Source organism: Lathyrus oleraceus, chromosome 3 (assembly GCF_024323335.1).
Source record: "Lathyrus oleraceus cultivar Zhongwan6 chromosome 3, CAAS_Psat_ZW6_1.0, whole genome shotgun sequence".
Taxonomy (NCBI): domain Eukaryota; kingdom Viridiplantae; phylum Streptophyta; class Magnoliopsida; order Fabales; family Fabaceae; genus Lathyrus; species Lathyrus oleraceus.
In genome coordinates, this window is record NC_066581.1 from 159601039 (window position 1) to 159625344 (window position 24306).

At 36.0% G+C, this 24306-nt stretch overlaps 1 protein-coding gene across 1 annotated transcript; it reads right to left on the bottom strand.

The window, feature by feature from the left end:
* Nucleotides 1–10999: 10999 nt before the first annotated feature.
* LOC127130197 (uncharacterized) lies at nucleotides 11000–12355 on the bottom strand. The gene has a single exon (XM_051059254.1). It carries the CDS (start codon nucleotides 12353–12355, stop codon nucleotides 11000–11002), a length of 1356 nt encoding a protein of 451 aa, XP_050915211.1.
* Between the last annotated feature and the right edge of the window lie 11951 nt (nucleotides 12356–24306).

Below are 24306 nucleotides of genomic sequence, written 5' to 3' on the forward strand. Positions count from 1 at the left end.
CAGAGTGACATCTTCACCATCTGTCTCGCACGACAGAAACCTCCTCCAGCATCGCACTACTGGGGAAAAACCTTTGATCAAGACATGAGGCTAAACTCCTCGGAGCAACACCTTCATTATCGGGCAAGAACCACTTCTCAAACGGTAACCACGGCTTGAGACTAGCCTATGCTCGTAATGATGCATGATCGTTTTTTCTGCGTAATGCTCCATAACCATGGAAATGCTACGCTATTATTTATTTTTCTATGCAATATGCCATGTTATTTTTTTCATGATGAATGCATAAAAGAAATATCCCCCTCAAGGGACTCTTCTGGGGAATACGAGACACTCTGCTGAGGAACTCGTCACCGCTCCAATTCCGCCCGGCTGGGGAATAACACTGCTGCTGGGAAAAAGGCAACCCTTGCTGGGGAAGAACCTCCTTTGCACCTAATCCACTCGAGAAACTGCTGGGGATAAGCACCACCAACACTCTGTGGGGATACAACAGTCTTGACTTGCTGAGGATATCAATCCTGACTCCGCTTCAGAAAAACCCTCACAGATACCTGCTGACTTCACTGGGGAAATACTCACAGAAACTCTGCTAGGGGAATAGCAATTTCCAGGCTCAACTGGGGATGCATCCGTACATCACCTGCTGGAAATAACTACCCTGATCCTGCTAGGGAAACGCATACCACTTCGCTGGGGATTGCCCATGCAATCCATAGGTAGAATCAACTCAGCTAGGGATGCAAACATCCATCCGCTACGGGAACTTGTCCAATCCATTAGTAGGATGAACACTGTTGGAGATATATTTCTTTGAAAAAGACCCGCTCCACTCGGGGAGAAACAACCTTCAGACCTGGCTGCTGAGGAAACACCATTGTAAACCTGCCAGGTATAACCATACTGACTCGGCTGGGGAAGTACAGATCTGGAATCTGCTGGGAGTTGGTCCCCTAAATTCTGCTTGGGGAACTAGCTGGGAAATGAGAAAAGTTGGTACAGAACACCCATCGACTCGTCGAACCACGGTATATACCTCCAATACTCATATCAACTTTCCACTTTTGAGAACTCCCAGACTCATCTGGACCTTTTCTGCTCCATCATCTTGTATTCCGAATCGCTCCGCGCTCGACGAGAACGCACTCCGTTCTTTACTCACACTCATCCCTGATTGGACTCTGTGGGGAATTACATACTTCAAATCTTCCGATTTTGAAGAGTCTTCTTGATTACCATCAAGGATCGTCGTACGCCTCAACGTCTTCGTCATCTCTTTCATTCCTTCGTTCCTGAGTGAACTCTCTGGGGATCTATTACAAAGCTTCCACATCACAACCTGCAAGTGAGTGAAAAGTATCTAACAGTTCCTGCAAAACAGATCGTCAGATAAAACCGTGCCCCAGGTGTGTCAAGATTTCAACACTTGGGTCACTCAACCTTCCAAATAAGGTTTCAAGTTTACAATCTTATAAACATGCATTGGAAGGAACCTGTATGTATTAAAATGCAAAGCTCTTCGTCAAAATAATCAGATGTTCTTGCAATCAAAGCGGTAATGAAAAACAAAAACAAAATTATTTGACTGAATGTGCATTTTATTGATTGGAAAGTGTGGCTCAAATTGAGCAATACAAAAGGAAGCAATTCCTGAAAAGAGGTAGTTGCGCTCAAAAGGAAAAATCTATCCTAATGGCAAATGTGGAACCCGTGATCTCATCGAGTTCCAACTCGGTTACGCCCCATATGTCCTCAGACTCTCCATGCTTTCTGCCTTCTGAACAAGACGATTCTGACTGATCCCTACCGGGTATTATCCATGATGCTTTAACCAAAGCGCAAACGATCATGCTAGACGCAGTTGTTCGTTTCGATCCCTCTTTTGCCTGGACCGCCCTTTCGGGTTTTCAGTCCACCGGGATACCCTTTTTTGCCCAAGTCGCCTTTTCAGGTTTTCGACTTGCCGGGTGTACATTTCTCATCTTATCCCTAATTTTTGCCCGAACCTTTTTTTCTATTTTTGGTTCGCCGGGATGCCCATTTTTGCCTGGACTATTTTGCTCTTTTCGTCCAGCGGGTCAATTTATACGAGGTATTTTTTAACTGCGTCTGCATTCATAGGGGATGGAAAATCTTCGCCATCCATGGTCGTCAACAACAAGGCTCCACCAGAGAAAACCTTCTTGACCACGAATGGACCTTCATAATTCGGTGTCCATTTGCCCCTTCGATCGTTTTGAGGAGGAAGGATCCTTTTCAACACCATATCACCTACGTGATACACCCGAGGTCGCACCATATCACCAACTCAAACACAGCCAAAGTGAAACGCATGGTAAAAGCCAAAAGTCGAAACAAAACGCAAGAGTTAAAAAGCTAAACACATACCAAAACGATACAAGTTGCAGTAAACGGCAACACAACTCTCTAAACGCAAAGGCAAATCTAGCCGAATGACGTGCAAGCGCATCATCCAAGAGCTATCCAAACGACACGAGCAAAGCGAAAATGCAGTGTGCATTGCAAAGCTGCAAAGCCAACGCTGCGACCAAACCGACTTGAGTAAAAATTGATTAATTGAAAACGACATCAAAAACGCGACAATAATGGTATAAATGACGTTCATCCAAATCCTTTAGAGTCTATAAATAGATGATTAACAAGTGAAGCTTTTTTTCCGGACCAGAAACCGTTTCTGCATAACCAACCATTTATTTCCCTTCTAAGTTAAATCGCAAAGAACTCGCGCATCCATTACGAAAGCTTCACAAGCACCGTTAATCGTCTCGCTTCAATTCTATAATCACTTGCGCCACGAGATCACGAAGAAAACTCCCTAACGAAGGTAATAAAAACAAAAGAAGGAGGAAGAGGATTGAACGAGAGTGAGGCACCTGAGCTCATAATCTGACATTCACCGGCGGATCCAATTTCTCCATCGCCGATAGGTTTTCCTTCTCTTCACGTTGGCCGATTGAGTTGTGTTTCATTGCCATTGCTGAGGCGCAGTCATGAATCGCGATCGAATCCTAATCCACTTTCGTCCGGCGTGCGATACGTTCAGTGTAGAAGTCGCACGTTGGTGTCGCATTTTTATCGAGTGAGGGAGTATGTCCTCGATTCCATTTAGGGGAGATTAAGGCGGAGGAGGCGACACAATTTTCTTCGCCACCTGGAGCGCCACTGCCGGTGAAGAAACCAACCCGGCTAGGGTCTCCGTACGAGACATGGTTTTTGGTGTCATTTTCTGCAGAGCGTGAAGAGGGAGGAGGTGATCCATTGTTTTGCTGTTTGTACCTTGGGCCTCCAATTTAGGCCTAAGCGTAATTTTCTATTAACACACTCACATGGCTTAGTGCACCCCTGTGAGTGGGCCTTGGTCTCCTTTCCACTAGGCCTAATCTCATTGATCAATTATCTTGTTTGTTGGTTGTTAATTAGATATAGTTAGGAGTGTAGCGGTAAATTCATGATCATCAAGCTATGGATAAGCTAGAGATCAAATAACAAGAGTCGCCACCGCGCTTTTATTGTTTCCAAGGGAAAAGGGAAAAAGTACGAACAAAACCCAAAAGTAAGAAGTTTTCAAATCAAAACTAATAAAAATTCATAGATTACAGGTAAGGGGGTTGGTTACATAGAGGGAAGGTGTTAGCACCCAAAGTATCCTAGGTACTCCTAGGGAGCCCTTCTTGTGTGCATATGTACTTGGTATAAAGTGATGTTTACAAACAAATAGAATGGGAGATGAGAAAAGACTTCATTAATTATATTTTTGTGTTTGACAAGACCTTCGGACTTGTGCCTACGTACCAACATAAAAATGATGGATCAAAATCTCGTAGCTCGTGATACAAATTTCAAAGTGGATGCATTGCTTTTAACAAAAATTAAGTTTGAAAGGCACAAAGGCCTAAAAATGGTTTGAATGATTTAATTCTTTTTGACTTTTTGAAAGTTTAAGTCTAGTATAGTTAACTCTATTTACAAGTTTGATTTAAGAAAATAAGTTTGAAAATGCACTGGCATAAGGCCAAAGTTTCTATCTTTTTGCAAAGTGGTCAAAGTTTAGAACAAAACAAGTTCAAACAAAGAAGATTTTGAAAAGGGAGGGAGAGACTTTGAAATTAAAGAAATGGGGAGAAGATTAAGAGACTAATCCTATGCACAAAATTAAAAGTTAAGCGTTGAAAAGATCTAACCAAATGGGTAGCAATCCAATAGACAAGAATGTCAATAAAAACCCAGAATTACCTTGGACTTTAGAATCAAGCAACACACAAATGCACAATTATATTATCTTGAAGAGCAAGGCATCAAATAAAGATGGCCACATCCAAGCTTATCCATTCCATGATCTTCTTCAAAGTAGCCCATGTAACAGATGAATTCCACAAGTCACTGGTTCAAAATAACAACTTCACAATGATCATGTTGCAGATGAACTTAGAGAGATCTTGAATGATGTATCAGATGAAGTTTCAAATTGAAAGCACTTGGTTTCTCAATAAGTTGGCATTGGCGAAGTCCTTTCGCATAGGAAGGTTGCCTAAGTTCTAAGTCCATTTGTCCAAGATTAAGCCAACAGTCCACACAAAAGTTTTTTAGGGTTTTTGTTGTTATTATGTACATTAATGGTCAAAGACCACACAAACAAGCAAAGCACAAACAAAATATATCACACAATATGGTCCAAGTGGACAAAGTGAAAATTGCATTAACATAAACAATTAGAATGATATGAACAATGGCAAGTGTATAAAAAGCTAGAATTAAATAACATTAAAGTAAAGGGCTTGAAATTAAAAGTTAGTAGTTAATAGGTTAGAAGTTAGTATTGTTTTGCTTTTCATTTTAAGACATTCTTTGGAGAACACTCAACCCACTTATCACAAGCATGGATCCTTGAACCAAGACATCTTCCAAAGGAAGGAAAAAAGGCCAAGTTTCCACATAATACCATGAAAGAGGGGAGACTTACAATCTCACTAACTAGAATGTTTATGCCTTTTATGTCACAAATTTAGCGATATGTTAAGCAATCCTAATTGGACTTATGTAGAAGTCACAACTATTTGAGGTCGGGCAATAGAAATTTGGTGTTAATGCATGTTAGAGACATAGTATAATGGACCATGCTCATGAAACATACCACACACACAAAAAATATGCAAAAGGGGTGGCCTAATCTCATCCATACTTATGTTAATTTTTCAATCAACTAACCTTAGGATCTTAAGACATCATAGGCCAAATGAAATGAATGAATGAAGAAGGGGAATGAGATGAAGTGGGAGGGGAATGGATCAAAATACAAATTGAGCAAATGAGTACTTTTACCAAATTAATATCATCCATTCATTTGGAAGATGAAATGTACATTCCATCAATCCCCCAAATCCAATGATATTAATTTGACAAAGTCAAATCAACCTTTACCAAGACCAAACAACAATAATCAAACTCAAACAAGTCATCACAAGTGGTCAACAAATTTATTTGGTATTTAATCAAGTTAAAAATACTAAAAAAAAGCATTTAAATTAAATATGGTTTGTCCAATTCCTAAAACCTCATCAAAACACAAAAGAAATGTCCATGAGATTTATCATAGGTCAAACAAGGTCAAAGGACCTTGGAGAAAAAAATTCATAATTTTTGGACATTTAAAAGTATTTTTAAATAAATAAAAACAAATAAAAAATCAATTAAATCATGAAAAATATTAATAATGATCGAAAAAATAATTTAAATTCAGAATATGAAAGAGGAAAATTTTTGAATTTTTTTGGTGAAACTCTCATATTTTTTGGATCAATATTAAATTTAACATGAATTAATGAAAACAATGCAATTAAAATGAAAATTAAAATAAAAGAAAAAACGTGGACCACTTGATCTCCCTCATTAATTAGGGTGGCAGATCAAGTGGTCACAAATGCGCTATCCACGATGGACTCTAGTCAGCGCGCCATAACCTTAGTAATTCAAACCAACGCACGAGATTATTTCATTTCAAAAGGATCCTGTGGCTCAGAACCATCCAGCTCACCACCGGCGTCCAAAGGTCGATCGTCTTCTCTGGCGACCCTGGCCGGTCTGGTTCAGTCATAACCATCACCAAAATTAAAAAGAAGGACATGATTTCAAAGTAAAAATGGCACTGAGCACGAATCTGACCTCAATTCATCCTAACTCCAAGTATATTGAGAGATACATGGAGTTGAAATTTGGGGTATATGAACTGAGTTTCTTTGATTTGGCCTCAAAGCAACTCAATCTTCTTGCCTACATTGGTAGGACTTCAGACAACCAAAGAATCAATAGAATTGAGCAAGGTTTAGAGAGAATCGAAGAGATTAAAATTTCAAGATAATACCTTCAATGTAGGTCTGGATCCAATTGTTCTTGCCTTGGCTCGTACTTGATCTCACTCCAAATGCTTGCAAAAGAAGAATTGAACACACAAGAGTTCTCGGATCCCTGGAGTTTTGAATTTCAAAACAGTGAAAATTCAAACTCAAATTCAAATGAATTTATCAGGATTATCCTTTGGAATGAGAGGGTTAGAGGTTTGGGATCAAAGCTGTCGCGAATGTCTTATGAATGCTGAGCATATGAGGCTCTATTTATAGCTGAAACCATTGATATTTTCACACTTGAAATCACTTTCCAAAATTGGTCATTGATGATGCATGGGTGCATGGTGTAACAATCCAATTTTAGTATTTATTTATTTGGAGTGTTAATTAATTAATTGGTTGTTAGGTAGTATAATAATCGATTATATTAATTAATTTGGTGTGTCAATTAATTATTTAGTTGATATGAGATATAATTAAATAATTGTATTAATTAACTTAGTGTGTATGTGGTGTTAGTTTAATTTAATTGAACTAATTAGATATATTTAAATATTAGGTCTTATTGGGCCTATTAATTAAATGAGAGGTATCATGATTTAAGCCCAAATAGAATACTAGTATATAAAAGGGAGGAGTGTGAGAATTAGGATTCACTTGATCATTTGACAACAATAGAGAAAGAGAAGAGGAGAAGTGAGGAGAAGAGGGGAAGAACAAGAGAGGAGCTAGGGTTTTCAGAAAATTGAAGAGGTAAGGGGGAATCCTTATTATTATGGGTTAGTATGATTGGGTCAATGAGTAGATGTATGTTAGGTTAAAAATCCCTAATTTTGTATGGTTGTTTGAAATTATTAGGTTTTGATGATTATGCTTGATTGTGGTGATTGATTGTGTTAAAACTACAAATTAACGTTATATATCTAGAGTATTGTGTGAGTTATAATTTTCTGAACGTGTAGCTTTTTACGGAATTGAAATCGGAGGTCCGAATGTCCTCCAACGATGAAAAACGCAGGAAATTCTGCATTCTGTTTTGTGTTAACGCAGGAACAACATTCTGTTTTGCGTTAACCGGTTAACCTAAGGCGTTAACCGGTTAACACTGTTGAAAATTGTTAGAAAGTGTATTATGTTCTGCGTTAACCGGTTAACCAAATACTTTAACCGGTTATCATGTGTTCTTTAAATGTTAATTGTGTTTTATGAAAAAGGTTGGGAAAATATTATTACTCTAAGAGTAATTGAAAAGTGTCTTTTTATAACTATGAGTTTTGATGATTTGTGAATCTTTGCACATCTTGTACTTGGATGTGGCTTTTTAATATATTAGTTTTTTCGTTGTAAAAGATATATATATTGAAAACAAACATGTTCAATCATTTTCAATTATGTTGAAATTGTAGGTCAAATAAGAGTGTTTCAACTACTTCGCATAGAAAGCTTGGAAGCAAAGATGTAAAGAAGAACTAATACTCATAATGGTGGAAGTCGTGATTTAATTTGTTAAATATGAATTTTAATTTTGAAGGGAACTACATTGTTTATTATTTTTTAGTTTATGATATTTTTTTAGGTATTTAAATTTTTATGTTATTTTCATTACTACGAAAATATATATAATGACGTTGTGAAACACATAGTGATCATTTCACGCCCGTTGTTAGGTAGTGTGTAATTGTATGTATGTGGATTTCTACAACAGACGATTGACTGAGGTGGTATCTTAGATAGTACACTACTTATAATAACGGGTAAAGAAAACAACCGTTGTGAAATATTTTAAAGGTCCTAGATTCGAATCTCAGCAACGTCATTATTGTGTTAACATTTCACCACATTTATTTGTCTCTACCCCTCATTAACCATATACAGCCATTCAAATAGATTTTTGAGATACTAATAAGAAAAATTAAATTATTCTTGAAAAACAACTCAAACGGTCCAATATTTTTCGAGTTGTGTGCATCTTAATTCATGATTTTCTCATTAACCCATATAATTTAATTCAATTCCAAAAATTCTTCAAAGTAATGATAATTAATATATGTCTTCTAAGTTTTTCACACAAAATTTGATTTTCTCTTTTTTTTTCTAGTTTATTTCGCAAAGATCAAATTTTGTGTGAAAGACCCAAAATGACATCTATTTATCATAATTGTTTTGAAGAATTTATGACATTGATCAAATTCTGTGGGCTAAAGAGGAAATCATGAATTACAATATGCATGCAATTCGCCAAATATTGGATTGTCTAAGTTGTTTTTCAAGAATAATTTTATGTTTCTGATTATCATCTAAAATATTTAAATGAATGCAAGTCCAAGGAGGGGTTAGTGAAACAAGCAATCACATATGATATAACAAACTCACTAACAACATTTATCAACAAAAACATCAATTAATTAACATAGATTAGGTAGAACATGATAACTAACCGTTTCTGAAAAATTAAAACAAACTTGTAAAATGAAAGGAGGATGAAACTGAGGAAAAAATGCAAACTTGTGTTAAATTTGAATGGATGTCATTGTAGGTCTATCACACAAATTTGCATCTTTCACTTCAGCTTCATCCTTTCTTGTATTTTTTCTTCACAACAACACAAATCAATTGTAATCCTACAAACACCATGAAAAAAAAAACATGTTAACATAAATTAGCAGTACATTGTAATCCAACAAAAGTTTATCAACATACATAAAAACAACATTAATATAACATCAGCCTACACGAATAAGAGAGAATATGGAAAAAGATTTGTCGAAGAGAAAAATGTTGTATGAGACTTAGAAATATTTCTAAGTTTAAAGTGGTAATTTGACGGAAGCAACATTAAGGTTACGTTAGACAAAGATGTTCGAATTTGAATAAAAGAAGGATAACTGTATTTTGTCCTTATCCAGCTTCAAGAAAGACGCGTGGAATGTTATGATGGATTGAAGACATGCCGAGCACGACGTGTCATTGTCTGGGAGAAAAGCTATTAGTAGCGGTTATTTCGACTTAGTATATATATAAGGGTCTTAATGTTAGGATTTCTGTGTGTTCAATTGTTGGACAAATACTCAAAATTACTCAAAGTATCTAGTGTATTGAGAAAAGAGTGTCATTGAGAATGTATGTTTAATAACATCATTTTTTACATTTCAATTGAAGTTTATTTATACTTTTCTAAAATTTATCTTTCATTACAAGTTATTTTCAAGCACCTTTATTATACATTCCTTTACATTTTGCAATTTATCTCTTTAAAACATTTTAAACGAACAATCTTCAAACATGAACGATGTCGAAATGTTCATCAGTTTTCAAATACAATTTCAACAATAACACATGTCCTAGGATCAATCTAATCGATCTTGTGAGTGATCAAAGTATTTTTTATTTAAAAGACTAGCGGTTATTTATCAATTTTCACAGTAAACAGAAGGTCATTATGAATTTTTCAAATCATGCAAGAGGATTGGAAGGCATATTAAAAAAGGACATCAAAGACTTTTGTAACTTCTTGTGAGGTATGCCGACAAAATAAATATCAAACCTTATCTCCGGCGGGCCTTTTACAACCACTTCCGGTCCAACATATGTTAGGGCATTGTTGAATTATTTCTTCAGGAGATTGTTAGACTTCATTCCCTGCTATTATAGTCTCTAATAGAGACAAAATCTTCTTTGGCCACTTTTGGACAGAACTTTTTCGAATGGCATGTACCAAACTGAAATTTAACACTGCATATCACGCTCAAACGTATATACCTTCCAAAAACAGATAAGTTCAGGGTAACTGTTATCCTTCCTAGGGCATAAGGGGAATATGATATTTACCTTCTATCTAGAGACTAATTAATTAAAAAACCAAGGATCTTAACTAGGACAGAGAATGTACAATTAGTTAGTTATGAACAACATTTTGGTTCTTAAGATGTGAGACTTCCATAACATATCTTAATTGGGATTAAAATTTCCATTTTCTGTGTTCTCTAATTTACATGTATGTTTCTTGCTGTTGTTACAGACGTTCTTTTTTTGTCAAATATTTTAGTCCTATGAATCACATATGCAAACATGAACATTACACAAGATGCATGGATACAAAATTAAACTCAATACAAGTTCCAAACATTTTGAATCATAATTCCATTAGTTCTGTCAACCTTATTCCTGTTCAAATTTTTTAATATGCTTGTAGCACCAACTAATGCCACTATTTAGTACACTATAGTTATTTGATGACTCTTTGAAATGAATGTGATAACTCTTTCTACCATTGCCAATCTCCCTCAAACCTATATAGCAAATACTAGTTTCATTCATTAGAATTAGAAAGTATCATTCATTCACCAAAATTAAGTCAATCTATCTTGTTTTATATGAATACTATATCATTTGATAGAGAGAAGACTATGATGGACCATATCACTGTGTCAGAGTAAAGAGAAACATTAAAATTTAAAACTTCATGACTATTAAATACATATTGTAAGTTGGTATTTTGAAAAATGAAGTCATTTCTCATAGAAACAAATGTTAAAACAAAAAACATCTCATATTTAAGAATCAAAAATTCAGCAAATAAGACATCCATAACTACCAAATAAGACAACCCTAACAAAGATAGTTTTCTCTTTATGTCACTAAAGATAAATTATGGTGGGGAAATGAACTTCTGCTAATGATGGCCTTGATGAAAGCATTGAGACAACAACATCAATATTCACTTTATCACAACATCTCAAATAGATCTTCTCCAACTCTAAGCAATTTTCAATCACACGCACCACACCCGTAGTTGTGACATATTTACAACACATTAGGAATAGTTGTAAAAGCCCACAACAACTCTTTGAGATGTCGTAGAGTGTTTTATCATCAACTTCTGTACCGGACAAATTCAACACCTCTAACTTGTGAAGTACAAAGTTCATTTTGAGTCGTCTCACTTCTTTACATGTGGCCAAGTTCAAATGTCTAACCTTACAACATTTACTTAGAATTTGACAAATACTTTTTTCAGATATGTCACCATCTATATAACTCACATCAAGAAGCTCCAAATTGGGGAAAATGGAAGCAAATAATATGATGATCTCGTCGTTTATAAGTGAATTTCCAGGAAAATGTAGAAACTTTAATTGAGGGTGGACATCAAAATCTTTCAAAGTATCATAATTTTCTACACTATCTCTCTCAACATATATGCCTCCCATTCTGATCTCAGCAAGTGAATAACAGTTTTTAATGAGGGCAAACAAAGCTGATTCGGTGAGGTTGGAACATCCACTAAGGTTTATAGATAACAAGTCGGGAAGAAGTAAAGACAAGCGGGAAACATGATGATTATTTAGAAAATCAACACCTTGAAGACCCAAATATTGTATCCCATGAAACTTGGATAGTAAATCATAAATTCCAGGGTAACTATAGCCGATACAATTTTCAAGAACAAAAGTCTTCAAAGGAAGACTTTCTCTTGCAATAGAGTAAAGCAAATCATCAGAGATTTGTGAACACCAAAACTTCAGATAATTCAGACCCTTCAAACTCAGGAAGGAATCAATGTAATGTGAAGCAACACAGTTTGTATCCTTTAGCGCAAGCCTGAAAATAGATAAAGATTTCAATGTTGGTCTGTCACGGAGAGCCAAAGCAATGGCTGCATCGAGATCACGGGATTCGAACCAGAGATGGAGAGAATTAAGGTTGGAGAATCTATGAAAGAAACGAGAGAGTAAACAAAGGTGTGGATGATGAATTCTGATAGAGAATATGAGACGGTTGGTGATGGAGAGAAAGTGTTTTGAGACGAGAGAAAGGGATTTAAAGTCTTGAGTGCCGTCGACTGGATTGATGAGGAATGAGAAGACATGCTCCCAGCAGTCATCTGGTAAGTAAAATTCAGGTTCCGCAATTATAATTGAATTTGTAGAAGAAACTGATTGTTGTTGTTGTTGAAAAGATTTGACACAAATTCTCTTCTTCGTCGTCGTCATGGTGAGGAGGAGGGTTGCTGTGCTAAAAAATGTGTGAAAAAGTATCTTCTTATTGACGATCACACTAACGTTGAAGGAATTAAATTAGGTTACAAAGGAATAATAAACGGATTTCCAAACTTTAAGGAGTTGTTATAACAGATTTACTCATTGATTCCTATACCCCACATTAATTTGATTGCAACAAACTTAAAAATAAAAATAAAAAATTTTTAAAATGCTAATCAAATTTTTCTTAAAAAGTATCTTATCGATCTAAAACTTAAATACTTTAAGTTAAACGTCCAGCATTCTATTTTTAAATAATTTGAAGATTTGTAAACATTAAGCCCACTCTGACATGTTTTATGCAAAATTTTGAATTGTTATATTTAAAATAAATGTTGCATTTAGTTTCTTTGTAGTGAGTTTTTCTTGCATCGAATAATATTTTTTTTTTTATATTTGGACTTTAGTCGAAATGGTTCACCTTAGGAATACATCACTTTCCGAAAATAACGTCCCAGATGTTGAACAATATGTCCCATCAACGGTTGGAACGACAGAGAACACAAATTCCATAGTGGTTGCATTGTCTATGGCAACAAGCATTCCAACTAATCCCAGGCCCATGCACACTGCTATAAGAGATCCGATGCCTTCTTATATGTCAGGTTTTGCGATTTCACTGGTTTTTAGGGATTTCCGTAGTGATATACCAACTCCGATGATGGAAGGATTACACAATAACACATCAACGTATGTAGATAATAATGCAACAATATCGTCTCCTTTAAATCCATATGTTGCATCAGGTTCTGCCAATAGCAACCCTGGTCAAGTGACACAACATGGAGGGGCTGGGTTTGGCCTCCTAAACACGTCTTCCCTAACAACAAATTCCATGTTGTCCATAAGACAACAAATAGATTAAAGTAACTAGATATGGTTAATATGCTTACTCAGTAAATTGGTACAATGTTCAACCCCCTAATTAAGAACACTAACCAAAGCGTACCATCCAGACAAATAGGGATACATGACAATGGGGTTGCCCCCATAAATAAAGGGAAACAACACCAACAGGAACTTCGATTTGTCGTACCTCATGTGCTTGGGGGAGGAGAATAACGTATATGTCAAGTTAACCCAGGGATAATTATGGTGGGTAGGAACCAAGATGCTGAGGAGGTAGTCCGGAATGTTTGACAAGATAACCTAAGGGGGAAAATAATCTAGTCCACATAGTCGAAAACATCCTTGCCCATAATGGCCTTAATGTAGGACTACATAGGCCAAACTTCGTGTCTCTTTTGTCTGATTATGTGCTGCAAGCAGAACTCCTTAGGGGATGGAAAGTCCCTAAATTCACTAAGTTTGCAGGAGACACAAGTGAGTTGACTATCGAACATATCGCTCGATACCAAACTGAAGCAGGTGATATAGCAAATAATGAGAATTTGAAAATGATAGTTTTCCCAAATTCTCTAACGAAAAATGCCTTTACACGGTTCACGACACTTCCCTATCATTCAATACATAATTAGAACCAATTGGAGTGAGTGTTTCATGAACAATTATATATTCGACAGTCAAAGATTAGTCTTAAAGAATTGGCTAGTGTAAGGCGTAAAACGCCTGAGTCAATTGATGACTACTTAAACAGGTTCAGGTTGTTGAAGGCAATGTGCTTTACCCAAGTGCCTGAACATGAATTGGTCGAAATGGTCGATCGGGATATAGATTATTCTATTAGAAAGAAACTAGATACCCAATATCTGAGAGATATGGCTCAGTTGGCTGATAGGGTTTGACAGGTTGAACGCCTGAAGGTCGAGAAAGCCAGAACAGGAAAATTTCATAAAAAGAGAAGGTTTCCTATATAGAGGCAGATGAGAGAGGCCATGAATATGTTGTAGGATACATAGAGGTAGAAGAAAACAACGTAAACGTGGCAGAACTTAATCTAGGACCTCCAATCGTTTGTAAACGATTGAAATTGTCCGACGAAAAGAATCTAGTCGAACAAAAAAATGAAAATTTGTCGCTAAAACGTAGACCTTTGAAGTAACTAAGTGCGATGTAATTTTTGACCTTTTAGTCGCTGATGACCAAATCAAAGTCCCTAAGGGACTAAAAACTCCACCTTTAAAGCAACGAAAGAAAATAGTGTTTTGTAAGTTTCATAACTTTATGAGTCATAAGACCTTTCATTGTGTCCTTTTTCAGAGATTTGATGCAAGGAGCGTTGAATGAGGGAACACTAAAGTTTGCTGATAAGGTTAAAGCTCGAATGCAGATGGATTCTGACCCTCTGCAAATCAAATATGAAAACTATGTTGAACCACTCAAATGTTTAATGGCCGAGGCTACTGAGAGCCCTGGTGTGGAAATGGAAGTTTCTGAGTCGGAATATGTTGAGAAAGTCAATGCAGTTTACCCCATTGCCGAGGAGGAACTTATGTAAGTTTAAGGAGTGCCTTTGAGGGGGGTGAATGAGGCACTTAGACGATTTTCCAGATTTTTGACGGTTTATGACTTTACTTTCTTGAAATGCTTATGTGATGAAAAGAGGTAAAGTGCGGAAAGTAAAGAACACCATGATGTATAGTGGTTCCCCTCACAAATTGAGAGTACTCCACTCCCCTTTCAACACGAAAGAGAGTTTCACTATAATGTTAGATTCCTAGAAAAGACACCTTAAGGTCTTTCTATCTAATGCTAACACACCAAGAACAATCCTCTTGGATTTATAATGTTTAAAGTCCAATCGAGACTTAATTTCTCACAAAAGGGCCTTTTGTATCCACACACCGGATAACAAGGATAAACCTTACAAACTTATTCTTAACAATCCTAAAAATAAGTTGTAAGCAAGAAATATAATTTTGAATTTTTGTAGAAGATGAAATAGTTGGAATTTTGAAGTATATCAATTTATCAATTGATCTTCTCCTTTGTAACACTTAATTCTCACAATAATTATACAAGTGTTCTTTGTATGAAATGAAACTATGATGCTGAAAATGAAAGTTTATGCAAGGTTTCACTCTAAAGAAAACTTGGAAGAACACTTAAAAAGTTTGAGAGAATGTGTGTAAATGATTTGAAATTTTGCAAGGAGGTGATTTTGAAATCTGAAAAATGATGTTTATATAATGTCTAAAACACCTCCTCAGATGAATGCAATAATCCAAAAGATGTCATGGTTCATGGTAAAGAAAACAGAAAAGTTTCCATGAAGAGATGCATTGATTTTTGCCTCTGGATCGGTGGTAATCGATTACCTTAATATGGGTAATCGGTTACTTGCATTCAACGTTAAAAAGATTTGAAATTTTCTCAGAGTAATCGGTTACCCCAAAAAGGATAATCGATTAGTTGGTTCCAACATTCAAAAATATTTGAAATTAACACAGAGTAATCGGTTATCATAAAGTGGATAATCGGTTACTTTGTCACAAATTTGAAATATAGTTAAAAGAGTGAAGTGTTATGATTTGTTTGATGCATAAAAATACTTTCAATTATTATGGCATGAATGAAACATGTTTTGAACACTTGTATAAATATCTAGAGATCAAGTGTTATACCTTATCCGTTTGAAAGTTGAATCTTCATGCGTTTCATTGAGACTTGATCATTGGTTGAAAACATCATTCATGTGCTTGAATCTTGATCAATCCTTTTTGTTAATCAATCTTAGCTTTGTAGCGAGGTTTGTCGTTATCAAAACATCTGAGAAGTTATGTCTTCACAATCTCCCCCTTTTTGATGATGACAACCCAAAAGAATGAAAGTTTGATCCAAGCGTGTTTCTCTAGCAAATGCTCCCTCTTAATTGATGCTCCCCCTTAATTTATGAATTAAGGAGTCTTTTGAAATCTGCATTTTGTTAGAGAGAAACAAAAAACAAGGAAATAACATAGTAACAATTTCTTCTCCCCCTTTGTCATTAACAAAAAGGGTGAAATAGAGAAATAAGTATCAATCATGCAAACAATATATACTAAGCACCACATAACACTAGGCATGGAAACATAACCCATACCCGTGGGTACTCACCCGAACCCGCCCCGAAGTTGACGGGGAAAACCCGCTTTGACTGGGTTTGGGTTTTCCCCGATTATAAAATATGAGGACGGGTCGGGTAATGGGGACACTAGTACCCGCCCCGAACCCATCCCCGAACCCCCCCCCCCCCCCCCCCCCCCCCCCCCCCGTTTATTTCATTATGTATATTATTGTTTATCTTTGATAATTTAGAATATTAAATATGTGTTTAATGTTTTGATATTTTAATTTAAATTTATTATTTAAAATATTTGAAATGTATGTATGAAATTTTTTTAGATTTTTTTTATTTTATTATTTGTAATGTAATTTTATTTTGGAAAAATAAATATTTATATTAAAAAAATATATTTCACTAAATGAATAGTGACGGGGCGGGGATACCCGAACCCGTTTGGGACGGGTTTGGGTTTTGATTCTCCATCCCCGTTTGGGTTTGGGGAGGGGAATGGGGATTGTTTGGGGATATGTGTTTGGGTTTGGGGGAGGTAAAAACCGTCCCCGACCCTCCCCCTTGCCATGCCTACATAACACACAAGATAATGCAAACATATCATAAACCAACAGTTTTAGCATAGTCTTAAAATAAACTAAAAATACTAACTTAAAAATATAAGCTAGAAAATAAAAATATGACAAAACTTAATCACTTTCTGACATGTTGAATCCATCATCCTCTTCACCTTCTTCATCACTTTCCTCAGCACCTTCTTCACTTGGGACAGGTTAACGCTTCAAGGAAAGGAAGAGTTTCCGAAGAGATTTTATTCCACGTTGAGTGACCCTGTGATTATGGTGCATGGTGGTCTCAATAGAACACATCTTGTTATACAGCATAGCATTTATGATTTCACCTTCCGGAATTGTTGGAGTTGCGGAAGAAGCGGGCGAATCTTTGTACCGAAACACTCCATTTGGTCCAATACTAATCTCGGTGTTCTTCGTTGCGGTAATCTCGTTGATTTCACAATTTCTAACCGTCGTTGGAGTCTTTGGTTCTCTTTGAAGTGGAACACTGTGAAATTCCAGAATTCTTAAAACAATTCTCCCATAGGGAAGTCCGCCACTTACAGATAATTGATGCTTCATGTGTTGGTAAATGACATAAGCCCAATTAATCTTCATATTCAGTTTCAAGGCTCTAATAAGTTGTAGTTCAAGTTCACTAACTTGGGCATGGTTAGAATGTTTTGGAACCAACACATAGGCAAGAACACAATGTAGCATCCTATCACTCACAGATAGGAGGTTAGCAAACTTGGCTACCCTTGAGGATTTTGATCTTTGTCGGCTCATGAGGCTAGCCTGAGTGCCTCTAGAAATCGAAACAAAATACTCCAAACTGTTATAATTGCTCAATGCATCATTGTCAGGTTCAGTTCCTTGACGAAATGCTTCTCCTTCAGAAGGGATTTCCAGACATGTTCCCAATTGATTAAGATCCATATAGATTTCAACATTTTTGACCTTAACAATAAACACCAAATCTCCAAAATCATTGGTTCCAAACTTTATAGAGGTATAGAAATCTCTTATCATATCAGGGTAATAATCACCAATATCGGAAACTAGCTTATCTACCCCTGAATTTCTCAGCAAAGTTTCAAAGTTAAAGATATGAGAAGGAAAGGCTTGGAAGTTAACATATTTTACCGGCATTAGAGTTCGAATCCGGACAGCATAGCTCAACCTTCTGGATTTCACAGTGCCAGCATGTTGTTCTTTTGCATGTTGAGAAGCCTCTTCATCCAATTTCTTCTTTCCCTTGTCTTGGAGGTGCCATGGAAGCTTTGAGATTTAGGGTTTTGGAAAGGTTTTTTTGGATTCTAGCTGGAGAGAGAATATTTTGAGTTGATGGAGAGTGATAGTGAGAGTGATAATGAGAGTGGGGTTTTAATATAACTTTGAATGGAATTAATGGAGGATAAGGAAGATTGAGGGTTTTGGAAGAGTGAGATGAATGTGAAGGTTGAAGAGAGAGTACCAATGCTGAAGTGATTAACTTTAAGTAAAAAGACAAGAAATAAGCACTTAACACAAATAATGCAACAACTCGCGCGTATTTAAAAAATTAAAAAAATTCTGGAAGGAACAGTGGTAATCGATTATTCTAAACAGGGTAATCGATTACACAGAATGAAAACGCGTGAGAAAAGCAAAAATGTGCAGGGTAATCGATTACTCTAATGGGGGTAATCGGTTACATAGTTTCAAAATTTGTGAGTAAGGTAAAAACATACAGGGTAATCGATTATCCAATAAGGAGTAATCAGTTACACAGAATGAAAATTTGTAAAGAGGGCAAAAATATGAAGGGTAATCGATTATCCAATAAGGAGTAATCGGTTACACAGAATGAAAATTTGTAAAGAGGAGGGAAAAAATATGAAGGGTAATCGATTATCCAATAAGGAGTAATCGGTTACACAAAATGAAAAATTGTAAAGAGGGCAAAAATATGAAGGGTAATCGATTACCCAATAAGGAGTAATCGGTTACACATATGCAAAAAGTTCATATACAAATTTTTTAAAGAGAAATTTCATAAAATAAGAAAGATTAAGAACTTGTGCACCTTGGCCTCATAATAATGTATAGTGAATAATTGTGAAATAGTTATATGTCACTTTCATCCAAAATGCCAAGTTCTCTTCGAATCTTATAAAATGGTTCTCTTGCGAGTGGTTTTGTCAAGATGTTCGTCAGTTGATTATGAGTATCGACAAGGGTAACTTCGACATCGCCTTTAAGCACATGATCACGAAGGAAATGGTGTCGAATGTCTATGTGTTTGGTCCTTGAGTGCATGATCGGATTCTTTGTGATATTAATCGCACTTGTGTTGTCGCATCGGAGTGGTATACATCCAAGATCGATTCCATAGTCACTTAATTGTTGCTTTAGCCAAAGATTCTGTGCACAACAACTGCCCGCTGCTATGTATTTTGCTTCAGTCGTACTAAGAGCAACACACACTTGTTTCTTACATGACCATGAGACTAATGCATTACCAAGGATGTGACATGTTCCACTAGTACTTTTTCTATCTGTTTTACAACCTGCATAATCCACGACAGAATAACCAATTAACTTACAAACACTACCTTTAGGATACCATAAACCAACGTTGGTTGTTCCTTTGAGATACTTCATGATTCTTTTGACCGCCGTGAGATGTGACTTCTTTGGATTTGCTTGGAAGAGAGCACATAAACACACGCTAAACATTATGTCGGGACGACTTGCAGTCAAATATAATAAAGAACCAATCATACCTCGATACTTCGTAATATCAATTGACACACCCGATTCGTCTTGATCAACATAGGTTCCGGAGCCCATTGGTGTTGACATTGCTTTACATCCATCCATTTCAAATCTCTTTAACAACTCTTTGCAATACTTCGATTGGTTGATAAAGATTCTGTCTTTTAGTTGTTTGATTTGCAATCCAAGGAAGTAATTCATCTTTCCCATCATAGACATTTCAAATTCACCTTGCATTATCAACGCAAATTCTTCACATAGTTCTTTGTTGGTTGAACCGAAGATTATGTCGTCTACGTAGACTTGAACAAGTAAGGTGTTCCCTTTTATCTTCTTGATAAATAAAGTCTTGTCTACTTTTCCTTTTTCAAAACCTTTTTCACATAGAAAATTACTTAGACGATCATACCACGCCCTTGGTGCTTGTTTTAATCCATAGAGCGCTTTCTTCAATTTGTATACATGTGAAGGATGCTTGAAGTCTTCAAATCCTGAGGGTTGTTTGACATAGACTTCTTCGTTGATGTAGCCGTTTAAGAAGGCGCTTTTGACGTCCATTTGAAATAGCTGAAAATTCATTGAACATGCGTAAGCAAGTAATAAACGAATAGCTTCTAACCTTGCAACCGGAGCGAAAGTTTCTTCAAAGTCGATTCCTTCTTCTTGATTATACCCTTGAGTGACCAATCTTGCTTTATTGCTAACAATTATTCCATTCTCATCAAGTTTGTTCTTAAACACCTATCTTGTTCCAATGATGTGCTTACCACTTGGTCTAGAAACAAGTTCCCAAACTTGATTTCTCTCGAATTGGTTTAATTATTCTTGCATAGCAACAATCCATTGATCATCTTCTAGAGCTTCATCAATTTTAGAGGGTTCTATTTGCGAAACGAACGCCATGTTTAAGCATGTATCCTTGAGATTCAATCTTGTAGCAACACCTTGACTAATGTCACCAATTACTTTGTCAATGGGATGATCTTTATGATTCCTCCATTCCTTAGGTAGATCATTTTCATTTGACTCTTGTTGAATCGGTTCTTCTTGATTCTTGTTTGAAGTATCTTCTTTAGGAATTTCTACAAAATCATCATCATCATCACAAACAACAATTTCCTCTTTCGAGGGATTAGATTCGTCAAACTTAACATGAATGGATTCTTCTATACTTAAATTTCTTTTATTATATATTATATATGCTTTACTTGTAAGAGAATAACCAAGAAAAATACCTTCATCCGATTTTTCGTCGAACTTACCAAGGTTGTCTTTGTCATTGTTAAGGACAAAGCACTTGCATCCAAAGATATGAAAGAAAGCAATATTGGGTTTCCTTCCTTTGAAGAGTTCATATGGAGTTTTCTTTAGGATAGGTCTTATGTTAACTCTATTGGTTTTGAACTTAATCTTTGTACAAAGACTAAGTTCAAAACATGTCGTGCTAACCGCATCCGCCCAAAAATACTTAGGAAGATTTGAGTCGCTAAGCATTGTTCTTGCCAGTTCCACCAATGATCTATTCTTTCTTTCAACTACTCCATTTTGTTGAGGAGTCCTTGGAGCCTAGAAGTTGTGGAATATTCCTTGATCTTCACAAAAATCTTCAAAAGAGGTATTCTGGAATTCTCCACCATGATCGCTTCTTATGGAGGCAATTGTTAATGATTTCTCATTTTGAATTTGCTTTGCATACTTCTTGAATGCTTTGAATGCATCACTTTTCTGCACTAAAAAGAATGTCCAAGTATATCTAGAATAATCATCAATAATAACTAAAGCATATAAGTTACCTCCGAAGCTTCTTGTTCTTGATGGACCAAATAATTCCATATGTAACAGTTGTAGTGGCCTAGAAGTGGACACCACATTCTTGGATGTGAAAGTTGATTTGGTTTGCTTCCCTTTTTGACATGCGTCGCAAAGTCTATCTTTGATGAATTTTATTTTTGTCAATCCAATGACAAGGTCATGTTTTACTAACTTATTCAAGTGCTCCATGTGAATGTGAGCAAATCTCTTATGCCATAACCATGAGTCGTTGTTATTTGCCACAAGACATTTAACCTTCAAAGAAACATCGTTAAGGGAAATCATGAAAATATTATTAAATCGCTTACCTATAAGCATTACCTCTTATGTGACTTCGTCTTCAATTAAGAATTCATCTTTTGTGAACCTTATTTTGAATCCTTTATCACAAAGTTGGCTTATGCTTAAGAGGTTGTACTTTAGTACTTCGACATATAGCACATATTCGATGGATATGAAATTTGGTGCACCTACTTTGCATATGCCAAGAATTCTTCCTTTGTTGTTATCTTCATAAGTAACATAACCTTTGGCCTTAAGCTTTAGATCTAAAAATTTGTGCACATCACCGGTCATATGCTTGGAGCACCCACTATCCAAATACCAAATATTTGATATGGCCTTCTGTAAGACCCTAATTTTGTCCCTAAGATCCCTCATGGCATCATAACATTGCACTTGCATTGCCTCAAGGATCATTAGCATCTTGGTTTCCTTTACCTTTGGGTAGGACTTCTTGTGAGTGGTTTGAGATCACCAAGCATGCTTGAATTGTATATTATTGTTTTTGTTATTTTGTTTGCTAACCAAAAGCACAAAAATATGTCACTAACATCTTTTGTTTGTAGCTTGAGCAATCACAAGGTCAAGAGCTTCAAGGAGATCTTTTGTGCAATGATATGACCAAGAAAAGATGATAGCAATCATGGTAATGGTTCCCAAAGCTCTCATCCATCAAATATGCCTCCCTAGCATCTCAATTCATCATTTTTATCAAAGCAAGTCAAAGGGTTTGAGGTTTGTCCCACAAAGAAACCTTAATTCATCTGTGCCCCATAATGCCTTGCTCTTGAAGCAACCTCAGCTCATGATCAAATACAATCAAGGGAAGTTCTTTAACTCATCATTTAATGCATATTTGAACTTATTTGAGTGTCATCAATCATCAATTCATCAAGATATGAGTCATGGACTTGAGAAGTTGATCAGTCAATTCATCTGACTATTTTGAAATGCACTGAGACCTAACTTTTTATGTGTTGTTCAAATGGAGATGGTTCAAAAAGACAAAATGTTCGTAAGGACAATATGAACAAATTTAATGTTCATAAAAAATTCATTTGAAGCTTGGAAGGTCATCTCCCATTCCAATACATTATAGGTCATTTTGACTGAAACCCTAATTTTAGGTCAACTTCCCAAGGACATAACTCCTTCATTTTTTATGATTTTGAGGTGGGATCAAATGAATTGGAAAGCTTAATATGTCTAATTCAAATTTTATGTTGAACAAAATTTCAAAATCTCAAAGGAAATACATTTGATAATGCAAGACATTATAGGTCCTTTTGGGCCAAATGCATTGAAAGGCAAAAAAGTCCAACTTCAAGTACCCATAACTTCTTCATCAAAAATCCAAATGATGCAAAATATAAGTCCATTTTGATTTTCTGGAAACGATATACAACTTTAATGTTGGAGGTTTTTTCATTTGAGGCTTGCATCATCAAAACAGAAGGGCTTGAACATTGGCCAAATTTAGAAACTTTGCCTTGACATGTTTTGCACATTACACTTTAAACTCAAATTTCATAAATTTCCACACTTCAAATGGATTTTTGCCCAACATAACAATTGTTCCTTAAATCAATACCTTTCCAACCATTACTCACATGATAATGTTTGGATTTGGCAAATGGCATTTTCGAAGAAGGGAATATTTTGGTGCATTTATGGAAACTTGATTCAAACTTCATGCATAATCCAATTACATCATATTTGCATGTCCAAAACCAATATGCTGATGTTAAGCTTGCCAAATCAATTAGATTTGGGCCCTCCATGCGCTTGTACAGGCCCATGCATGAAGAGTCCAAATTCCATGCACATGAGAATTCACCTTGCTTGCAGTTTGTTTTGCAATAAATAGAAGGGTTCAGCTTAATTCTCATTCAACCTAATGGCGCCAGAAATGCTGCACAACTGAAACCATAACCAATACCAAAGAAGCTATCTCACTTTCTTTCAAAAATTTTAGATCCAAAATTCAACTACATCTGGTTGAATCCTTGGATCTAAAGCTTCTAAACCTTCACCATTCAGTTTATTGATCTTCTGTTTTGGCAAAGAAACTAAGGAATCGAGCTCAAGTGTCCAGAAATCAAGTTTACTCTTCAACTGGTATTTTCTTCGAATCTCATCATCCATTGACCTATTTGCTTGGATCTTGTGTCTGCTGAAGTCCTCTCAATAGAGGCATCATGATTATGCATTTAATTTTTGAAATCCATTGAGTTCATGATGAGCACCACAGAACTTCCATCTTTGATTTCTCTCAATATAGAGATCCAGATTGGAATTGAGTGGCACAGGGATGGTGTACATCATCCCAGCTTTATGGATCGTGCATTTTGGTTGCCTTTTGGATCTCTTCAATTTTGGCCGGAAAATCCAAGCTCACCGGAGAAGAAGGTGGCTCTGATGGCCGTCCCATTGCCAGATGCATTGTGGACCCTTGGATTCATTTTCCAGATTTGATCTTGGCCTTAGATTGTTATGACTTATTTTAATGTTGTGTGTTACGCATTGACTTGGACTCA

Bases quoted from the DNA above. Each gene is read 5' to 3' on its own strand.
- LOC127130197 (XM_051059254.1), bottom strand. From the start codon at position 12,355: ATGACGACGACGAAGAAGAGAATTTGTGTCAAATCTTTTCAACAACAA.